Consider the following 22,745-nt stretch of genomic DNA (forward strand, 5'->3'; position numbering starts at 1 on the left):
AAGTATTAGAGTTAGATGAAAACTAAATAAGTCACGAGGTATTTCAACTTTTTTAGAGACTGGCTTAAATGCAGCGTAAAGTAAAGCACAAGCGCTTTTAAAATCAGTAAATAGAAATGTACTACGATGTTCTGAAGAATTTTATCGAAATATTTATAACCCTTGATTTCGTCTTCCATTAATTAATCCCACGATTTATCGGTTCTCAAAATGAGTAATGACTATCCTTTTCTGTCGTTAAAGATTTTCGAGATATGTTTGCAACTTTTAACAACAAATTCTTTTTCTGTAATTATTTTACTGACGAACATCTGAAGAAGAGCATAAAAAAGCATAAAATTTCTTCTTCGCGTTCAAAACATTAGGTTTTTTTACACGTATGTAAGTTAGAGTATAATTTTACACACATTTTTGTGAATATCTGCATTGTTAATTTATCGCTTCTTATGATTCTTAATTAATCTTTCTTCCGTTGATTTTTTACGCACAACGAAAGTGTCAACTTTCATCTACAAAATAGCGTTCGAATTGTTGGATTTCATGCATTTCTTTCCAACTTATAATTATTTAAAATCAACGATTTCCAATTTGTCGTTCTTTGGATCTTCCTCTCTTATCTGCTTTTTACAACTTTCCTACGATATTTCCCGTAAGTAGTTATGCTTTTACAATTAGCTTAGTTTTGCTTAAATTAAATTAGCTATTTTCTATTAACTATTTCCAACAGCATTTCTTGATATTTTTTTCATATTACTTCTTAAACGCCAACCTTAAGATAATAATTTTGTTACACATAATATTACTGATGACGTTTTAAACTAGTATTTTAACATACTGGCGCCTCGACTAAAAAAACTTGTGGTCGAACTAGGAAGACTGACGCCAGGAAATATAACCATTTCTCTCCAGGCGCCAGTCACAGAACTTTGTCTAAGGACGGAACATTCCCGCTATGGGAAGAAAAGAACGAAAACGATCATGCGCGAACTCTTATAGCGCGATTCCACGGTGCGTGACTCAGTGAATTTGCCGTGTCATTGAACCGCCAATAGCTTGCCGACTCGGGTTTGTTAAGCAGATTTAACTGGCTTACAAACAGGCCTGTTCAGGGGTTTGTTCGCACGAGCAACCGCGAGTTGCTCTTCGCTCTTGAAGGCACCGAGCCAGGCCCCTTGCGTCCCTCAAGAGCGAAAGGTCCCCGTGGTGGGTCACAACCGTCGCTCTTGCCTTCGCTCGCAACCACCTGCTGTTGCTCTTCGAAGGTAAGAGCAAAAGTTGGACGGGCCTGCTACATACAAGCCTCGTCGAGCCACGCGCAGTGGAATCGCACTTTTAGCTTGCATGTGATGATGAAAACCGAACAATGTGTCTCCAGAGATGTAACTTCGGCTTACAATTAGTTAAAGGCATGCTTAGATAGAATCGTACTGAGCATGGGTGGCCGGAGGCGGGTGCAAAAGGGGCTGGTGCCCCCCCCCCTGGCATTTGAGAAAAAATCACTTATTTTTTAAAACTGATCTTTCTTAAGTTCATACAAAAAAGCAAGCGGGCTACTCGTTTTTTCATTACTATATTTTTCTTCGTCGTCACTCCAAAGTTGCCCCCTACTGGAAAGAAGTCTACGGACTCCTTTGTTACTGAGCGGCGATAGGTCAAGAGTGCGGAATTCCTCACACATTCACAAAATATTGAGGTTATGCAGTTACGACATTCCGCGCGCGATCGCTGGAAGATTAATTCCATTGTTGTAATACATTACATGTTATGTGCACTTCTTGTTATAGGATTAGAGCGCTGCTCTATTGATCGGTGTTCAGTGACACGGTGTTCCTCTTCATCTTTAGCTAATACACCGCCACCACTCCCTTGGGAAGTTGAACATGTACTACATGGTGATATTGCATCGACGTGAGGTACGACACATAAATAATACTTTCATATAAAACTTTATTTACATATATACTGTATCCCAGCAGTTTAATATTGGGTAATTACATCCATATAACTTTGTCCTGAGGAGTTTTTTCGTACAACCATAAATAACGGACATACAGGGTGTTCGGCTAAATGTGGGAGAAAATTTAAGGGGTGATTCTAGACGTTAAAATAAGACGAAAATTAAGAATAACGAAATTGCGGTTGAGCTTTCGTTTTGTAATTACAGTATTGTCTCGTTATCGGCTCGCTGGTCGGGACCGGCGTTGAGCCCGTATCGTGAACGGAGTCCTAATTCCGAGTGTTCGTTTCTCTCTTCTTTCTGGTCGAAGGGGGGAGCGAGACCTTCGCCGGACAAGAGTGAGACAGAAGTGGTGGGGATAGCGAAAAGTCCGTATCGTGCACACCAAACCGAGCCCGTAACGAGACAATACTATTAAGCGTTTGGTGATTTGGTATATACCACCTGACAGCGGGCAACCAAGCCTTGTAAGTTACCTTAACCTCGAGGAGTTAGTAGTGAACTAAATATCACACTCGAAGAACTTTATAATGACGCAGCTGCAAAATGACGCATGCCGCTCGTTCTGAGAGCCAGAGCTTCAAATGAAGGATAATCCGGAACATGCAATATCCTGATGCAAGAAGACATCCAAAAGTCCTTTACCGTTTTGGGATCTGAGGCTTAGTTCTCGAGATAGTAACAGTTGAATATTAGTGCAGGAACTTTCAGGCCGCGCGGTTTAAAGCCGAAACAGCTGACGCGGAACATTGACCCCACTAACCCCTAGCAGTAGAATCGACCACGCTGGTTCAAACCGTGAAAATGAGTTAGCGTGGTCGGTTCTATTGTGTGTGTCTATATCTAAGCGTGCCTCCTGCGTGTGCATGCGAGCGTGCGCTGCCGCGCGCTCAGCTGACTCGGCTTTAAACTGCGCGGCCCGGAATTTCGACCGCTAATATTCAACTGTTAAAATCTCGAGAACGAAACCTCGGATCCCAAAACGGTAAAGGACTTTTCGATCTCTTTTTGCATGAGGATATTGCATATTTCGGATTCTCTCGCAATTTTGGGACACCCTGCATGTTCGTTCCCGGTCCCGAGTGATGAACATGTAACGAATATTTACATACTGCCTTCCTCGCGGTTTCCTCGCCGCTTCACTATAAACACTCGCATTGGAATATATTTGTTTGATTTTACCCTGCTCCTCACTTCGCCGCTATCCTTGCTCCCCACCGCTTTAGTATAATCATAGCCTAAGCGGTAAGATAATAAACGCAAGCCGAAAAGACTTCTTTTTCGAAGGTCTTCGGTCCTGAACGTCGTCTTCTTTCAAGACAATTATGTATTCGTCAAATTATTGAGGCAAGATTTCATGAAAAAAATGATGCTTAATTCTAATTTTCTATTTTCAGTTAAGCATGTCGCCACGCAAACAGAGGACCTGGTAATTCCAACACATGCTAGTTAGTATAGCGTGGCGGCAGAATGGCAACCAACGTTTTACAACCTTCAGCAAATACATCGGTCATCTCAACGTCAGTTTTTTCGAAATAATTCATCTTCTTCGATAGGCGGATTCGGTTTGCGCGTCGAAACAATGGCAAATGGAGAAATAGCACAAATTCTACGTGATTATCGATTTCACTCGGAAAATGCACGCTTCAGAAGTATGCCCGATTTGATTCGAGACCTTGAATATACTTGACAGAATTTCAAGTGGACCTGTGCTGCTGAAGGTCAACGTGCTACGTGAATCAGAGAACTTTGACGATGTGAAATCGAGTTTATCGATGATGTTTACTACTTTCTGTAAATTAAGGATTTAAGATTTTATATGTATAATAGGTTAACGATATTTAATCACACATGATAAAACGTCATGTTGTAAAGTAATGTTATACATTTTTCATGATACGAATCGAAGTCAAAGCAGCTGTTTTGGACACTAGTGCACGCAGGAGAACTATAAACATTGTAATAGTGTTGTCAAGTTACTTTAGTTTCGACAGTTTTGCATCATTCAAAAGTAAGGTAAAGATAGAGAGTCCTTTATACGTATCTGTTGAATATGGTGTTATTGTTCCCAGCACGTAAATATTGCATTACTTTAATATTACATTATTAAAACGTGCATATTTATTATTTGCTACAAGCATACCGCTATGGTAATCGCACAAACTGCAACTAAAAATTACTGTTTAAGGAGCTATATAAATAGTGTTATTACAAACAAACTATTTTTTACATTGCTGTTATTCTAAATTTTAAGTTAAACTTATCACATTCCATGTTTCGATTAATATGGTATGGTGTATGTCTTGAGAATTTCAACAGCTTTGAAAATTAATATTTTTGGATAATATTCTCTGTAAATAATAAAAGTTGTAATTACATTGTTTCAACTAGCATTATGTTTCTGTATTTTTCTTGGAATTCTTTATGAAGGTTTTGGGTTTGCCATAAGAATAGTAGAAAGTGTATATAATTATTTAAATAATCATTTTTAATCGATATTGTTTATTATATATATATATTATAATAAACAATATTGATTAAAAATGATTATTTATATAATTATATACACTTTCTTGTGTATATAACTATTAAGTAGTATATAATCATATACTACTTCTTTCTTTCTATATATATATATACTTGAAATATATATATATATAATTCATGAATTCATATATAATTATTAAAGCATTCGCTGCGGAAATAAAAGAGCTCCGCAGTGGGTGCGACTCAGGCCTCCCGCATCCTGAACGGTTTTCTAAAAAAATTAGAAAGTATCACTATAATATCTGTGCAAGAATGAATTATTCGTAAAGATACAGAAGAAGTAAGTGATCACTTAATTAGAGTACATATTAAAGTTTCGTTGCCGCATTACTTATGTTACTCCATTCAAAATCAAGTTATATTGTTATAATTGTAAGTACGAGAAAGACTTTATTTTCCAATTACACGATATTAATGTTATCAAAAGTAAAATGTTATACTAAAAACGCAAACCCTCATTTAATATAAGAGGAAATTATGTACAATGTGCAGAGTGGTCTATGTAATTTGTCCACTCTGAACATATTGTTAGAAAATGGATTTAAAATTTCAAGGTCATCTTTAGTTTTCATTTGAATATTCTAATTATTTTATCTATTTTTTACTGGACATTGGTGCGTAATCAATGATTTTTTTAAAGTGTCCTTTTTCTATCGCCTGTAAAGATACAGCGAAAAAATAGTCGACAGGAAAAATTTACGAGCTTAGTAGGATGAGCTGCCACATGGTGTTTCTTATGCTACACTTTTACAAACTTTCCAGATTATTATATAATTAGTATTAGTCACCGACACTTTACAATTGACAATTAGTGTTTAATCTTTTGTATAATGTTTCTAAACACATTTCTTAGCAGTACTAAAAGTAAATAATGTCAGATTTGTATTCGGAAGAAATTATTAAAAACCTTTGGAATATCTTGACTAGCTTCCTTATTTGCTTACGATTATAAATTGCATTAGTGAGGGAAAAAATGGAACCTTTTCGATTTTCGAGGTGTGCTGCAATAGCTACATTAATCAATGATTCGACGTTGAGTAAAAAATTAGATCTTGTTAAATTCAAAATAATCGTAGGTGCATACTGAACATTTATGCCGAATATTTGTATCATCGAATAGAACTATGGATTCACTTATTTGTCACCTACAAACAGTGGCGGATTTAAGATAACAGGTCCAGGTCGCAAGTGTTCTGATGGGCCCATTTTTTCAGCAAAATGGGAAGGTAGTTTACTAAAAGGGGGCATGTTTACAGAAAAGTATAGAAAAAAATATAGTGCTTGGATAAAATCATAATTTTTTTGGAAGACAGGGCCCTAGGAGGCCTTCAGACCAGCGACCCATTTTTCGGGAAAATAAAGCGGCAGTTTACTAAAAACGGGCTCAGTGTAATAATACAAAAAAAAAATATACTTTGGATATAATCATAATTTTTTTTAAGGATGGGGCCCTGGGGGGCCTTCTGTGCGGGGGACCAGTTGGCAACTGCTTATCAGCCGCCCTTTTAAATCCGCCACTGCCTACAAGAGTACCATGAGTATTCCAAAAGTCTTTTACATTTAAAATATTTCGCTGTATCTTTGAAGGAAAAGGTATTTTTTATTCTCATTGAATTCGCCTCAAAGCCCACTACAAGATAGACGAAAAAAATTCATCTAAGATCTCATGTAAAACATCGAAAGTAACCTATAAAACTTAAGAAATGCTATTCGTAAAGGCGAAATGGTCACTGATCATAATAATGATAAAACTAGAGAGCGCCCCAAAATACCTAATATAACTCCGACAAGGATGATTTTACAAGAAAAAAATAACTTAAAGCTGTAGAATATTTTTCATAAAATACGTCGTTTTCGAGAAAAACCATTTTGATCATCTGCCGAGTGTATGTGCACTGAATCAAGATAGTGTTAAGCAAATCTTAATATTTGATTTTATAAACAATATTACAATTATAGTTGTTCGCAATACAACACTAAAATTGATCCAGCCATTTAAAAGAATAAATATTCAATAAGTCCTGTTGCACTGTCAGGTAATACTTCTGCTGTTACACAATTTTTTAGTTGAACAAATAAAACTATTAAAAAATAGTTATTTTGTTCGTTATTAATCGTCTTTATTTTAAAACTACTCCTCACGTGGGAAAGATGAGTGAGTAGGCTAAAGTACATGTGCACTTAGCAGATTTTCAAACCCCTCTTTATTCCAAAATCTGTCTATAGATTTAACACTGTCCTTTTAAAAGACAGTTATTGACAAACCTTTTTCTCTTATATGTACTTAGCTACCGATACAGAAGTCATTTCGAATTCCCTTTATGCGTTTCAGCTACAGCTGAGTATACCCAACAGTCGTATAGAAATAATGTGCAGCCCTTAACAGTATAAAAAATACTAAACAACTATGTACCCAACCAGAATAGTGAACTCTATACACCAGAGCTGCACAAACCGTGATCGGAGAACTCTGCGATTCTGAACGGCGGATCAGAGCCGAGCGCGGCGATGTTAAGGTGCGATCTCATGACGCGTGACTCGGTGAGTTTTGCGCCGTTAGTCAAAATAATTACGAAATACCGTCGAACGATTGGCTGCGGAAAACATTTGAAAAGTTTTGTTCAGTAGGTACTCAGATGAAAATCATCAAATTGATGCCGTATTTGCACTCATCTTTATTACACAGGTCCTGCTAATGAATTAAGAATCTTTTCATTGAAAGGGAATAAGAACTACAATAATTTAATTCTTTTATAAACCTGGGCAATAAGATTGCTCAGCTCCGAGTGCAGATAGCCTGGAGGGATATTTGCTCAAGACAGTTTCAAGGAATGATTGGTGTAACTTCTGCACAACTAACGACTCTGTTCACAGTCTTCCCTGCATTAATGCGCGCTGTTGTTCCGCTGATCAATGCGAGAGGACCATTCTCACCACTATTTGGCTTACTCAGCGTGAGCGATGCATTGCCGACGGGAAGTCAGCGTGTCGACAACCGAGATAAGTAGAACTGACTTGCTAGATCAGACATCTACTACGGAAAGTTAAAATGTTCATGTTTTATTGAATACTTTCCATATATCTTCACGAGAACACTACCGATGGATTGGTGAGATTTTTCTCATGAAAAAGTCTGTTTTTAATAAAATTATATGTTGTATGTAGGGCTACTGAAGTGGCACTGAGGAGTCCGAGCTACGTCGTCCTTGGACATCCTCTTAACGACTAAATCTCACTAATTTATTGATACCCCTCTCATGTAGGTCAAACGAAAATTATGAAAATTTTGATTTTCAGTAGTGGATGGCTCATGGCCACGCGTATGTTATCGGTCTTGGCTGCCAGACAGGGCAGTCGGCCAAAGGTCTCCCACAGGTGCGCTATTATGCTCACTTTCGGTGTGTCTCGTTTATTCTCCTTGTCGGACGGTTAGAGTTTATTGTTAGTTAGACTCAGCCAAGTGCGACACATTAGGTACAGGCCATTTCGTGCCAACACCATCACTTTTGTTCCTCGAATGTCAGAAATTTTGATGCTAATATATTGTAGTTCATATGAAGTTAAGAGGGGTAAGTCACCATTTTCCTAGTTTAGAAATTGTTTAAGAAGTATAAGCCCTCAAAGTTGACAGTTTTTGTAGATGTTTTCGAAAACCAGCTTGACAAATGAATTTTTGTCTCCAAAACTATTACAGATAAAGATTTTGGTCTTCTCTTGTTTTAATCCTGAAGGATGGATCTCTCCGAATAAATTTCGTTGTATTTTAGAAAAGGTCTTTGCTGCATAAAAGTAATACAAATATTTTTGGTTTGTAAATTTGACCGCCGGCTCAACATAAAAATTCCCACGCGGTAGTAATGTCGAATATAAATATGATAGAATCTTTGTATACATATATCTATATTACATTCTTCGACACCACCATAGATATAAAGAGACAATGTTAAATCTATACACAGAAAATTTGTAATGCTGTTGTAATGTTGTTAAAAACAAAAAATGGTTACTGCGAAATCATGTGGAAACACTTTTAAAACAGACGTAATTCCATGATTGGCGACGGGGAAAATATAGTTTTGTCTCGGGAAGAACCCTCCATCGGGCCTGGGCGCGAGCTCTTTTCGAGACGGCTAGTCTTTGCTCTCTACCGTGGCGAGTGAGAGGGCACGCGACAGCGACTGGCCATACTTCGTGGTCGGCATTGTCGCGGCTTTGTCTATGGAAAAAGTATAGGTCTCCCTGGCACCTCTCAGTCGCTGCGGCTACCACAAAGAAGTAGCGGGGTCAGGGAGGGCTTCTTTTCGAGACAGGAGACGCGGGCTTTGTTGAGACAGCACTGTAGTAACAAACTCAAGGTGGAAGGACTTCCGGACTACACTTAGGAAGCACGTTAACGATATCTTTTTAGCAGAGTTCGGAGGGAGTCAGCTCCAATGATGGAGGCGGAAACACCTACAGGAGTGGTGGTTATGTGCGCGTGACTGACGCAAGCGAAGTTCTGAAAAGGTGTAGCTTCATTCTCGCGAGGCCCCTCTGGCATATCTTCAACTCGTCGCTAGGCAGCGGCAGATTTCCTGCACTCTGGAAGATCAGTCTTGTTATCCCAGTATTTAAGACAGGCGACCACGCGGTTCTTAGAAACTATAGGCCTGTTTGCAAGTTATCAACCTTACCAAAGTTGTTTGAGGAAATTGTCACTGATAAGTTAACACTTCGTCTCACCAACGTCATCTGCGACGAATAACATGGATTTGCAGCGATCAACCACAACCAATTTGGCGGTGTACTACTGCTCTGTCTCGGCCGCCCTTGACAAAGGTCTGCGGGTTGATACAGTTGCTGATTCCACATGGGATCCTTTTACCTAAACTGGGAGTTAACTGAGAGATCGTGTACAGGTTGTCAGGATGGAGAACCAAATATCCACTCCTGTCGCAGTAGACTCTGTAGTACACCAGGGGTCGCATCCTAGGTCCTTTGCTTATTCTTTTCATCAATGACCTTAAGGAGGCACTCCAGAACAGCAGATTTTTAATGTACGCAGACGATTTAGAAGTGTTCCGTACTATCGGGAACGGGCAGGACGTGGAAAAGTTGCAGGACGACCTGAGTCGATTTGAGCGGTGGTGTAACGCCAACGGGATGGGACTGAACATGGCCAAGTGTGTTTTCGTGAGGGCTCATAGGTCCGTCGATGGCATAACTTCCACATATACCCTATGTAATGCCCCGCTAATTGAAATAGCTGAAGTTACCAAGTTAGGGGTAATAATTTCGGCTGGTCTTGATTTTCGCAAGCACTACCAGAATTTAACGTTTAAGGCAATGAATAAGGCAATAAATCATGGAAACTATTATATGTCGCGCTCGTTAGGCCCCAGCTGGAATATCAGAAGTGAATTCAGAAGTGATTCGAATTCTGTGTAATTAAATACAGCCGGAATAACGTCGTGTTTGGACTCATTTTCATCGGGAAAACCTCGTCTATCCATTTGTAGTACTTTCGTGTGTAATAGACAATATAAATGTTTAAATTTTCATTAGCGTTGGCACGTGTTCAAAGCGCGGGGCGAGTTGGAGAATAGGTACTTAGAAGCGACTGCTCGGAATCGTTTTCACCGCGTTAAAGAAGCAATTTTCAAAATACCTGCGTCAGTCAAAGTGTCAATTTGGACACTCCAGTTTCACTGGGTAAGCGGCCAAACGTGGTTTTCGTCAGTCATTACTATACTGCTAACATTCAAGGATATTGTCAACGTACCACCTGAGTGTGATTCTAAAGTCTTTCCACCTGGACATAGTGTTGCTAGCAGTTTCTTTGACCTGCAGCTAAAAATCACAAATTGTACTTAAAGTCGATTTTGGAAGGTTTCCTATCTGACTTTCACAATGAAAACGGTATTAATTGATTCTTCCTGACGGAAGTTTTCCATTGGCGTGTAGCAGTGCTGCCTCAGCGCATGTATGCACACGTGAACGTTAGCTAATACAGTTGTTTCTCGTTATAAATACGAAGCTCGGGGGACTTAACAAAACCATACCTGTAACGGGACAACACTGTACTCTATTGTGTGCATGTGTATGTGTGTATTCCCCATAAAAAATGTACGGCATATAAAGAGGGACAATGGTGTGTAAGTAGCCCTGCCCGTATACATGAAAGGGTGAATAGAATACAATCGTTAAAATTATAATGTATGAATATTTTATTAGGAAAAAGATAAAACTAGGATTTTATATAAAATTAAGCTTACATTGTTCTTCCATGATGGTATTACAGTACATTAATATGATTAAAATTAATTACCACTGAGAGACGGTAAAATTGAAACACTGCCTCTTGAGGATACATTAGCGACGTGAAAGCTCCTCCGTACAGACGAACTGACATAGTTGACGTTGCCTCAAACCTTGAGCATTAATGGCTCCTTATCAAACAGGGCACAAGTCATTTCTGTATCGCATAAGACAAAGCGTATCAAGTTTGCGTAGTCGAAACATTAGTGTAAGAATGAATAATGAAGTACTAAGCGTCGACTAGATCAGTAATAATTCATAATAGCGACAGTAATGATTTGTAGTTTGTAGTAGTCACTATACCGAAACGATTGCCTTACTCAAAGGAATTTTTTGTATATTTATGACGACGCGAATACAAAGATAAATCAATATACATACTTATATCGCGAACATAAGTTTCACATCATTTGTACATTATGAAAATTTCTACACGAAATTTGTAACAAAGTGCGCACGGAATACATACTTGTACTGAAAGTAGTATTATTACAGTTTACACTCCACGAATTGGCTGGTCGTGGAACGATTTTCGTTCCTAAAATTTAGTAATTACAGTTTTAAGAAAAATTTCCTTAAATATTATTGCTTTAATTGTTGTTCCTCTTGCAATCAGGTATTTTGAAAACATTTGTTATAATTCTGAGTAAATACATAGCGCCCTCTCCTCACTATATGCACGAGACTTGACGCATTATCCTTAAACAGGGGGGTAGCGATCTAAAACTTTACATTATGGTGTTTCAGGCAAGGAGCATTGTTTAAAAAATAACAACTCCAAGAATCGGCATGAGGGCCGTTTGCCCATGCTTACCCTGCTAGACCCTTTATAAACTTGATGGAGAGTCATTGAAAATTTGAATATTCTGAAAAAGCACTTAGTTCGAACTAGGGGGCTGACTTGACACAAACTGTTTTCTCGATAGTAGCCATAAGCGATCTGAATTTGGAAAAAATCGGTAATTATGTGGCAGGTCTTGTGCGATTTAACGTGAAACGACTCGTACACGAGAATTCGATGAAGAATTAGAAAATACGAATGTGGTATTCTGAACACGATTGTTACTGTTTGAATAAATGCCTATCGCATTGACGGTAGAAACGACGACGTAAGTACGAAATAACGTAAGTCGCGAGGAGGTATAATCTCGGGGCATCACTAAATTGCATTAGTACAAGTATCCATTTCCTGAGCACAGAAGTGTAGAATATATAATAATACAATCTAGGAATTTTTAATTGCGTCATAATAAATTATTTGTAATTTGTAACTATTACATAAAAGAACTTTATTAGTACGACTTTGTAGGATTGCCTAATGAATACGCGCAATAAACATAAATGTACATATATGTTTACAAATTGCATACATACTAACTATACGTTTCGTTCGTAATAAATAAATAAACAGCTGCTGTTGTTCTTACTATATTCTTAAGACAATTTGTAATGATTCGGCTAAAACGATCGCAGGTCGGTCGATGTTCTCTGTATTACATGGAATATATTATTGTGTACTTATATTAAATAGCATTGATTGTGTTCAACAAAGGAAACTAATTTAATTTTAATTGAAAATATAAGAGCAAATAATAAATTTCAAACAATGGAGTTGTTATTCATTTCTTGTTTCTGATATAACTGATACTGCAATTGTTTTATACTATTTTAAATATTGCGGGCTTGTAATATTATTACAGTACTGGCACTCCTATTTACGAAAATGCATATGTATCGAAGCATAAGAGATAAATAAATAGTTTTCAGTGACACGTATTTTACATTTGAACTATTTAACTTTAATGCATATGGTTTACAGAGACTGTCTTCAACAGCATTACTATTTATATGAAATAAACAATGCACACAGAAAATATTTTGCACACACCATCGCTATGTATTTTTTATTTTAACATTGCGTACTGAAGGTGAATATTAACATTTTTTCCAAAATGCTTTATCCCATGGGAATAAAAATAATGCTTGACTAATAAAATTTTAATAATCCACGAATAACGTCACAGTACACAAAATTAGAAATTTCATAGACAAAAGGAATCTGTTCGCATCAGTGCGTTTAAGAAATAATAACACGTAGCGCGAAAATGTTAACTTTTTAAATATTATGTATGTTTTTCTTTCGCAATGATGGTTAATAATTATCTATTATCTTCTAATATCTTCGTACTATGATTATTTTTGTCGTTCTTTACATTTAAATATTGTTTTACTGGTTTTCTAACAGCGCACATATATTTTAGGATTCTTAGCTTTGATTGCGAGTACATACTTACGTGAGTGATCAAAGTATTAGAATCTATCGAGTGAACATTTAGATTTTTATATTTTTTTATTAAATTCTTAGATGGACGAGATTCTTCCGATGAAAATAAGTCCAAACACGACAGCGTTAGGACTATTTCTCATTATGTTTGACTTGCAGAATTCAGAAGTGGTTCGATGTATGGTTAAAGGTGGGTACCCATTTGTTACGTATCCACGTAACGTATCGTCGTTGTTATAAAAATAAGAAGTAGATGCTTTGTTTTTCCATATTATGATATATTATTTATATTGTAGTACATTACTCGTAAATAATAAATTATAAACCTAAAGCCGGCTCCAGACTTGAATTAGTATACGTTGAATAGAGCTGAGCGCGCACGAACAACGCTTGCGGAGGGTTCGAAATTGTCATCTGTTTTTCTTCACATACGTCTGTGCGTAGCCCGCTACGCATTCGTGAACATGGTATCGATGGAACAACTCCTCACTGCGAGCACAGTTTTTCTTTTGGTGTATAGTTTATCGAGAAAAAAAGTAAAACAAATACTTTTCCTTAAGGGGAGGTTCCGGTCTAAAAGTCGATTTTTTTATTTCATTTTTTGAAAGTTCAACCTTTTAGGAATGCGTGTTTAAAAGCATTTGTTGAAATTCGTAAAATTCCCGAAGTTATAGGCATTTGAGTAGCGGCAAATGCATGGGTAACACTCCACCACTCAGTACTCACGTAAAAATTTAAACGCGTGTTTCTCGAAACAGTGTTCTCAAAATGGTGGGACCTGTATCTCCAAAAGTTATTATCCGATTGGACTGAAACTTTTTTTATTTCGAAGGATATACTTCTGGCTAGGGGGGATACCAGAAATATAATCATATAATCATGGCACATTTACACAAAGATAAACAGAAATCATTGAACATGTTATTATTCACAAATAATATGTTAAATACTAAGTAGTATGTATATTAAATCTGGAAATGAAGATTACCTCAGGGAAAGAGACGGTACAGATTACAAGTTGACTTTCTAAACAAAATTGTTTCTTATTTCTATCATAAAGATACATTTTCTACATTTTTCAATACAAAACGATACGCCCTTTGATTTGTATGACCTACTACAATGAATCTTGATGTAAGATAATGTACGTACCTTTACTTAATACACATTTTCTAGTTTACTGGTTTCCTTATCGAATTGCGAAAGATAATTCATCCTACTTTAATTTCTCAACGAATATTTTGTCTTTTTTGAGAAAGAATCAAGATAGGAGGAGATTAAATAGAGTCTTTCGAGAATTCTTACGAGTATTTCACTTTATTTGTCCGTAATAGGTTGCCGGTAGCTGAATTGCGACTGACTCGAGACGAAGACGTAGACACCAGGAAGGAGGCAATGAGGATGATAGAGAAGGAGCGAACAAACAAGTTATTGTATTGTGCGCCTCTTCCTCACGATCAACATGTAGTCCTTCCGACTCCATACCGATGTGGCCACACATTTCAACGCTTCTAAGGGGCGAGGAGGGAAAAAATGGGGCTATAGTTCGTTGGGCAATACAGTGTTTCCTCGTTAGCGGCTCGCTGGTCGGGACCGGCGTTGAGCACTTATCGTGAAGAGAGCCCTAATTTCAAGTGTTCGTTTCTCGCTTCTTTCTGGCTGAAGGGGGGAGCGAGATGGAACACTGCGTGCGCGATAGTCGCAAGCGCTTACCGTGAGCACGAAAACCGCTTCGCAAAATCTTCACGCAGGCCCGGCTCACGGTAAGCGCTTGCGACCATCGCGCACGCGAAGGACAGAGTGTCAGGCGTCCGAAAGACGGAGCGAGACAAAACATCAACGCGTAGTCTGTCTCGTACCGTCCTCGCTCGCTTTCAGTGCCTCTCGCTTGCTCTCCTTTCATCTCGTTCTCGTCTTCGCCGGACAAGAGTGGGACAGAAGTGGTGGGGATAGCGAAAAGTCCGTATCGTGTACACCGAACCGAGCCCGTAACGAGGAAATACTGTATACGCTTGCAACGCCATCCCGCTTAAAAACGCAGGAAAACAATAAAACAAACAAAGTAGCGATACGAAAAAACAAGGGAATAGCGACGCCTCGCGCGTCGCTGATTATGATCGAACTTCACTTACAGGTAAGTTCGTTTGGTCATTTAAGAATAGAGGCAACGAGCACGGAAACAATAGAAGGTGGAGTCCGTTGGTCGAGGACTAGACGAGGAGAGGTAGTGGCAGTATTACGAGATGACATTAACAAGAAGGAGGTGTCGCATGCCGGCAACCGCGCATCTGAAGCCAGAACGAGGGCATAATGATCCTTCTAATTGATCCATATAATACAAAGAAATTCAAACAGAAACATTTCGTACAAAAGATTGAACGGTTTTTGCGATCTGAAAACAAGATGGTGTACTTATCATTAAAGCATGTGATAAATATAACAACCTACTTTTAACTTGTTAATCGGGTAAAAATCTTACGTTTTAGTGTAGTATATATATTTATAGGCTTTTAGACACTCTTACGTGCAGCAAACATTTGCACATTTCTCATTCCGTCTACAACTACTTAATTGGGCCACGTAGTGCTCTTAAAACATTTCATCCCTCTAGTCTTCATTCGTATTATCTAGGACCTACATAGGTTATCCAACGTTTATTACGCCGGAGAAATAACTCCACAAATTAATAAGTGTTGCTACACTAAGCAACAGGTTTTTAGATATTCTAATGTTCTTCAAATATGATACTTTAAAATTTAATTCTTTCATATCGATATTAAAGTGTCGTAGCAAAGGTGTATCATCATTGTAACAAAATTTCGACTTGTTGACTCACGCCAATGTAAAATGAGCAATTAAATAAATTTTGTCATTAACAATATTTTATACAGGGTGGACAGAATTTGTAGTGTGGCCGAGAAGGGATGTGATTCTTTGGGTCAGAAAAATCGAAAATGTAGGCTGAGTTTATTTTGTTAGGAGGTATTCGTTTTTGACCTTATTGATTTTAAAAATTCGGCACGTACTTACGTAGGGTTATTGAAAATTCACTTCGCGTAACATTAAATTGGAGATTTAATATCCCCAGACTTCAAGAATATAGTGGTCCTTGCTTGATCAATATATCTTGTTAACTGTTAGGTCTAGGACCAATCAATTTTAATGTATTTGTATGCAGAATTCGACATTGTTTCGAATTTTCACATAAAAAATTACAATATTTTATTTAAAAACAACGAAGTTAATCTTCAAATGTCCGAAACACAATCGTCCGGAGACTTTCTTCCGGGGGGAGGGCAACTTTGAGATGATGGTAAATATACCCCTCTTGCTTTTTAAACCCATTTTATAATGCCAATTTAATTAAAAATTTAAAACCGAAATTTAAAAGTATTCACTTTTGTAGTATAAACTTAATAAAGATCAGTTTGGAAAAATAAGCGATTTTTTCTCAAAAGCCAGGGGGGGGGGCAACTGCTCCTTTTGCACCCCCCTCCGGACACCCATGCACGTTATGTATTGTCTCCCTCAAAACCATGCAACTTTTGTATATAACAATTTCTTCCTCAACATATAATTTGGGGGCTATTCAGGTGTACAAGTTAGGCAGTCCACCCTATATGTATATAAACATTATTCCACGTTTCAGATTTATTTTGACACGAAGGACGACCTCCCTTCCGATCGTTCGACGAAATTCATGATTTGAAAAAGCATTTTTCAAATTCTTGCGATAGATACAAAGTTTTCGTACAACTGTTTCCACCAATTAAATATTAATACATATGTATACCATAATATCAAATATTTTATATTTCTTCTTAAAATCATATTTTGCAGTAACACAAGACTAGTTTACCATTATTTCTAGTAAATGCTCTACAAATGCAGATTTTGTAAATATGCAGTGAATCTTTACATAAACGTTGATATGAAAGAATTAATATCGTATTGTACCATTGTTTTCGGACTTGTTTGCCGTTAATAATTTCTATAAAAAATTATAGATTATACGTTTCCGTTATTACAACTATTACGTTGAAGATTCTCAAATACATTAAATTTTAATATTCGTATATCATTGTAACGTGTAAAAAAAATTCTAGCCACTATACATAATACATTGTGGAAAAACGCAGGAATCGAATGCTTTTACACACGTTACAAAATTATCACTGATGAAAAATGTTGAATTAAATAATATTCGGCAGATAAGTACACTTTGTACAATCTTTTTAAACTGTACGGGCTTTTCGTTTGTTTCGTCAAGTACTATAGGGAAACTGAGCAAGCGAGAGACCAGCATGCTGGCATGTCCAAAGAGAGAAGTGGGGAAGCAGGAAGAGTCAAGCAGCCCTCAATTGGATTGTCAGACTCTTCTTCACTTCGTATGACTTCTATCCGCATTGTCCAACTTACAATTAGAGGTGCACATTAATTTGTATCTAAATCAGAGTTAGCAATCTCCTATTTCTCGTGTGTTCGGCTCAGACATGCCCCTGTAAAGCCCGCCTAACCACTTCCGAGTCTTCGCCAGGGGCAATTGAGAAGAATAGTAGCAACATAATATCTATGTACACCTGGGCAGCATATTTCAGAATACTTTTGCGTTCGAACTTTCTGTATGACTCTTCCTAAGCGATCCCTGACTTGCTCAATTTAACTATGTTCCATTACATATTTACAAATACTTTATCTGTTTACATCTTCTGTATTTAATACTAATTGTTTATTATTTACACGTTATGTATGGCGTAACTGTGACCCTCGCGAAATATTTTTACAATGGAATATTAAAAATTCCTGTAGTTCGTACACAGATTAGGGCGTTTCAAAACGGTGCCCAAAATGTTGGGTTATGAATTCTTCGTATCAAAGCAAGAAGAAGCTTTATATAAACATAGCTTTACTACTCGGCTTTGGCCGAAATTCAGATTGTGATTTTATAAAAAAAATATTTTGTTTTTAGTTTTCTTTTTGTGAAAATAGTCACATTAATCTTGATTAGCCAGGCATAAAGAGCTGAGGTACATTTCATGACCACAGAGTATACCGTTCGAAAGTTTTTAGGCGACAGACAAACACATAAACATTTAAACTTTCTGCTTTATACATTAAGGTCAGTTTCAAGACGTTTCCTTTTCGAATCATAATAAAAAATTATTTCACAAAGTCTGGTCGAAATGTCTTGCATAAAAGTCTTTATTATCTGTCTAACTTTCCAACATCAACCCATGTTGTCCCTTTATAAGGACGGGTCCTCCGTTTCGTTAAGAGAACTCTCTATCTTCGCTCCATTTTTTGTAGTCGTCGCGGCGAGTATGAGAGTCTGGCAATGAGAATTACTGAAAGAAGACAGCAAACGGAAATGCGAGCTGAATAGCATACAGTTTCGTTAAGAGACCACCTTGTCCCCCGAGTTTCGTACTTATAAGGAACAAAACTGTGCATGGGTTATGCTTTGACTACCCTGGTTTTTTATTTGTAGAAGACATGTTAAGAATTTCGTGTTTTATGCTGGTGATCAATCACAACTTAAAATGTAATTATTTCCAGGGAAATGTTTATTTTTTACCCTATTTTGATACATAGAATTCATATCTAATCTTTTGACCAACCTTTTTAAAACACTCTGTGTAAAGAATAGGACTTGGGCAACGTTTCATTTCTTATTTACATAAAGAAATACATACTTCATTTCACAAACATAATATGCATAAAACCGTTTTAGAAACTCTCATCAATGAATACATTATGTACATCTTACTCTCAATTGCATGCAAGTTTTATTTACGTCCATTGCCACTTTTGTCAAAGGTACAACTTTTCATAAGTGATTTAATATGAGGTGGTCTTTCTTTAGTTGCCTTTTTTTTAAAATACTATTAGGTATGTTCTTGGATATGATATCGTATTCTCTTACATCCTAATAATACTAAAATTTCAACATAAAACTTTTGCCTACGTTTACCAATTTCTTAATTTTTTTTCTCGAAGTTATTCTACAAATTTCTACTAAAATTAATAACTATTTATTTCAGTTATCAAGTGTACGAAGTTTAAAACTTTAACTCTCTGACAGGCACGCACGTCTACGAAGCACATGCAACTTAAATTTTGTGTAAAAAGCTTTTCCCCTGATCGAGTAGACCTGAAACTTCTTTGTGTTCCAAAAATGAAGGGTTTTCCGTTATACTATGCAACGGGAACACTGAAATTTAGTTTGGAAGCGGCTTTGAGCGGGGACAAAGCAATTCATGTCGTGATGTTCCTAATGACTCGAATAATGAATAAAAAATAAGGAAATGGCGGCTTTGTAAAGAATTTTTTTTCTGTTCATTGAAACAGATTGGCTTTGAAGGTTTACAAAAATTTAACAAGTTGAAATATGATAAAAACCGTACACTACATTGAAGAACATCTATTTTTATTTAAGTTAGTATAAGAATTTTTTGCTGACAAGGTCCTGTCAGACATGAACATAGCTAATCTTGCATAACTCTGCTATTTTAAAACTTTAAGTAATAAAGAACGTATGAAAATAAAGTTAAAATTTTGCCTAACATCTCATAAAAATATCCCGATAGTTCATTGACAAATTACCTGTAAAAACAAATTTTAAATTCATCTATTCCTTTCGGCCTACAAGATAGTGCACCCCCTTATATATTTTTTGAAAAATCAATTATTTTCTACAAATTTCTTAATTACAAGTTTAAAATCATTGAACTGATGTTCTGTTCTTTCCCAGTAGTTTAAAAAATCTTTTTCAAGTCGTGTCATATGAATTATGTGTAAAGCTGAAAATCTGATAGAAATTGTTGCACATAATTTAATTCATTTAAGACCTGTTTGTAGATTTTGCAAAAATAAAAAAAACATGATATTGTCTTATTGACTTATACAATTTTTAACATTACACAGACTAATAATTATATTAATGTCCTTGCACTGCACAATTACGAACCCTCGCCCGGCAGGAACGTCACCATTTGAACCAATTTCGGAAAGTTTACACAATTATGGGAATATAAAAATTGTGACGGAATGACTAAAATATAGAGGGCGTTCGGCAACAGATAGTAGAAAATGAAATCGGTGATTCTACACGACAAAACAAGACGAAAATCAAGAGTAAAGAAATTGCAGTACAGGCTTCGTTTTTTAGTTATTAATGTTTCAAAAATTATGTTAGGAGCGCCTGAAGAACGGCAATGCGCAGATCAGCGGCAGGAGTTGCGCAGGTCAGTTCGACGTCGTACAGACGCCGTGAAAAAATAACGGCGCACTTATCACTACGTCTTCGGCATAAGTTGCTATCGATGTGTCTTTGTTCATTGGACAATTTTCAAACATTAATAGCTAAAATACGAAGTCTGCGCCGCAATTTCGCTATTCTTGATGTTCATTTTATTCTGTCACGTAGACTTAACCGTTTCGTTTTCTACCACCTGTCGCCGAAGAATACCCTGTACTTATAGGCGGCAGATGCCGTAACCATATTTGTAATAACTCATATAATAAAGAAATAAAAAATAGGAATATACTGCTTTCTAATAATATTGCATTAACACTTTGACAGTCCTTTGCGAGCAGTCGCTTCTACCGAGAAAGTTTTATGTAGTTCCCTACGTACTTTGAACACGTGCCCCCACTAATGAAAGTTTAAACTTCTGTATTGTCCATTACATTTTTATAAGAGTACTACAAACGGACAGGCGAGCCTTTTCGATGAAAATTAGTCCGAACACGACCTTATTCGGGCTATTTTTTTAATTATACCACGTATAATTGAAAATGTGTAATCCAAACGATGTCGAGTTTAGTCTCATTTTCATCAGCAGAATCTCGCCAATTCATTTGTAATTTGTACCTACGTATTTATAGAAAAATATAATAATTTTAACTTCCGTTAATGGATGTCTTATCTACGCGCAGGTTTTATCGCACTCGACGGCACGCTAATGAGAGATTTCTGAGGCGGCGAAGTACAAAGAAAGCGACCCCCGTCCTCGGTTTTTTTTTCCAAACAAACAATATGGGATTCCGAGGCAATACTTTTGGCGTTTTTAAAAAATTATTGACGTGAATTCACACCAAAACCGTGTACAGGCTGCAAATCCCAGAGGGTGAAAACGTGCCGTCGCCAGTCAAAGTGTTAAAGTCAAATAAAACGTGATATATTTGTGAAATAAGTATACGTTATCTTTCTATTAAATATTACTTTGTCGTATCACTACTTCAATGGCAAAAAGAATTTACAAACGTGAGATCAAAATCTGTTCTGGAATGTAATAAATGAAATTAATCGTGGATTAAAATGAACCCTGCATCTACCGCGTGGTTGTTCCCCAAGCTGTCTGTCGCCAGAGAGTTAAAATTTAAATATTTATATTATTATCTAGAATGTCCTTTCATGGCGACAAGAAGTGGCAAATAATGAACACCGAAACATTCAGTGGAATAATTGATTTTCGCTAAAATCAATGTATTTACGTAGGATAAGGACTTACTTTTTTGTACAAAAAATAAAATAATTGAATAGGTACTTTGAACTTTGCTCGTCAACACAATGAAATATTCGTAAAATACTTACAGCATTATTGAAAGAATACGTAAAAGGTTATTTTTGTTAGGAGGGAATTGATTATAAGCGGTGCGTAAGGGTTGTTGGGATATTGTGCATGTATGCGTGTCATAAATAAAATAATGTCAAATCTAGACGCGTGTTCGGCAGATAATGTTGGCACTTACTCATTTTGATACTTCAACAAAAGAACCATTCGTGTTTAATTCTTTATAACAGATAGATTTCATTAAGATGGCATAAAGTGAAAGTAGAGATGATACACTATAATGTACATTTGATATGAAATGTCACATCGCCTGCATGGAAAGATAACAACCAAACGGGCTGCGTAATTAAATAAGCGTATACAAACAGTATGTTTTAATATTGGCACTTCAAGAATGCCTTGTCATATCCATTACAGTCATTATATGAAATGTGAAATGCAACATGCATCAATTTTTACGCACATAGAATCTCAGAAGTATTATCCTATGGTTGCAATAATACTTACACTATGTATATAAATCATTGAAAAGTGTTTTTTCCCAATAAAGTATCAAAATAAAATTGTCGCTTCCGTCGACACTCGCTTTACGAAACTATTATTTGGTTCCAATGATACTTCTGTCTCATAAAATCTTCGTGTTGAAATTGGGAAATGGTTTTCAACGATATTTCAATGATATATCATTATAATTCGATTTAACTTGGACGCTGACAAAAATATTACCTAAGTTTGATGACACATCATCTAAGAGCAGAAAAATATATTAGAACAATAAACGTTGATAAACTCGTAAATCTTCCTGCTGATGAACAATAGAGATTATCTCTATGATAGTACGTCGCAGGCGGGTGTTCGTCTCCTGGTTTGCAGTGCTCATGTTTTTCTTTCAGTTCGGCCTGAAAAGAATGAAATAAGTCGCCGTAAATGTATAATTTCTTAATGCAAAATTTATGCTTTCGAACTAATTGTAAGATGATTTTGTTGTTGTAAATATTATCAGTCTGAATAATATCATTTAAAAAAGTTAAGTTGTACATACTGTATCATACATACTCAAATAATGAGTTTTAGATAAAATCAA

General features: G+C 36.6%; 2 protein-coding genes across 3 annotated transcripts in view; one reads left to right on the plus strand and one right to left on the minus strand.

Annotated features, from left to right (window-relative positions):
• LOC143369295 (trace amine-associated receptor 9) overlaps positions 1 to 4,461 on the plus strand; it is a 46,783-nt gene extending 42,322 nt beyond the window's left edge. For both annotated transcript variants that reach the window (XM_076813063.1, XM_076813062.1), the window contains exons 9-10: positions 1,785 to 1,913; positions 3,355 to 4,461. In XM_076813063.1, coding sequence (XP_076669178.1) covers positions 1,785 to 1,912 — 128 coding nt within the window. In that variant the 3' untranslated portion in view covers position 1,913; positions 3,355 to 4,461. The remainder of the gene's footprint in view (positions 1 to 1,784; positions 1,914 to 3,354) is intronic.
• Positions 4,462 to 21,612: 17,151 nt separating this feature from the next.
• Invadolysin (leishmanolysin-like peptidase, invadolysin) overlaps positions 21,613 to 22,745 on the minus strand; it is a 310,080-nt gene continuing 308,947 nt past the window's right edge. The window contains exon 15 of the mRNA XM_076813031.1: positions 21,613 to 22,560. Coding sequence (XP_076669146.1) covers positions 22,405 to 22,560 — 156 coding nt within the window. The 3' untranslated portion in view covers positions 21,613 to 22,404. The remainder of the gene's footprint in view (positions 22,561 to 22,745) is intronic.

This window comes from Andrena cerasifolii, chromosome 5 (genome assembly GCF_050908995.1).
Source record: "Andrena cerasifolii isolate SP2316 chromosome 5, iyAndCera1_principal, whole genome shotgun sequence".
Taxonomy (NCBI): domain Eukaryota; kingdom Metazoa; phylum Arthropoda; class Insecta; order Hymenoptera; family Andrenidae; genus Andrena; species Andrena cerasifolii.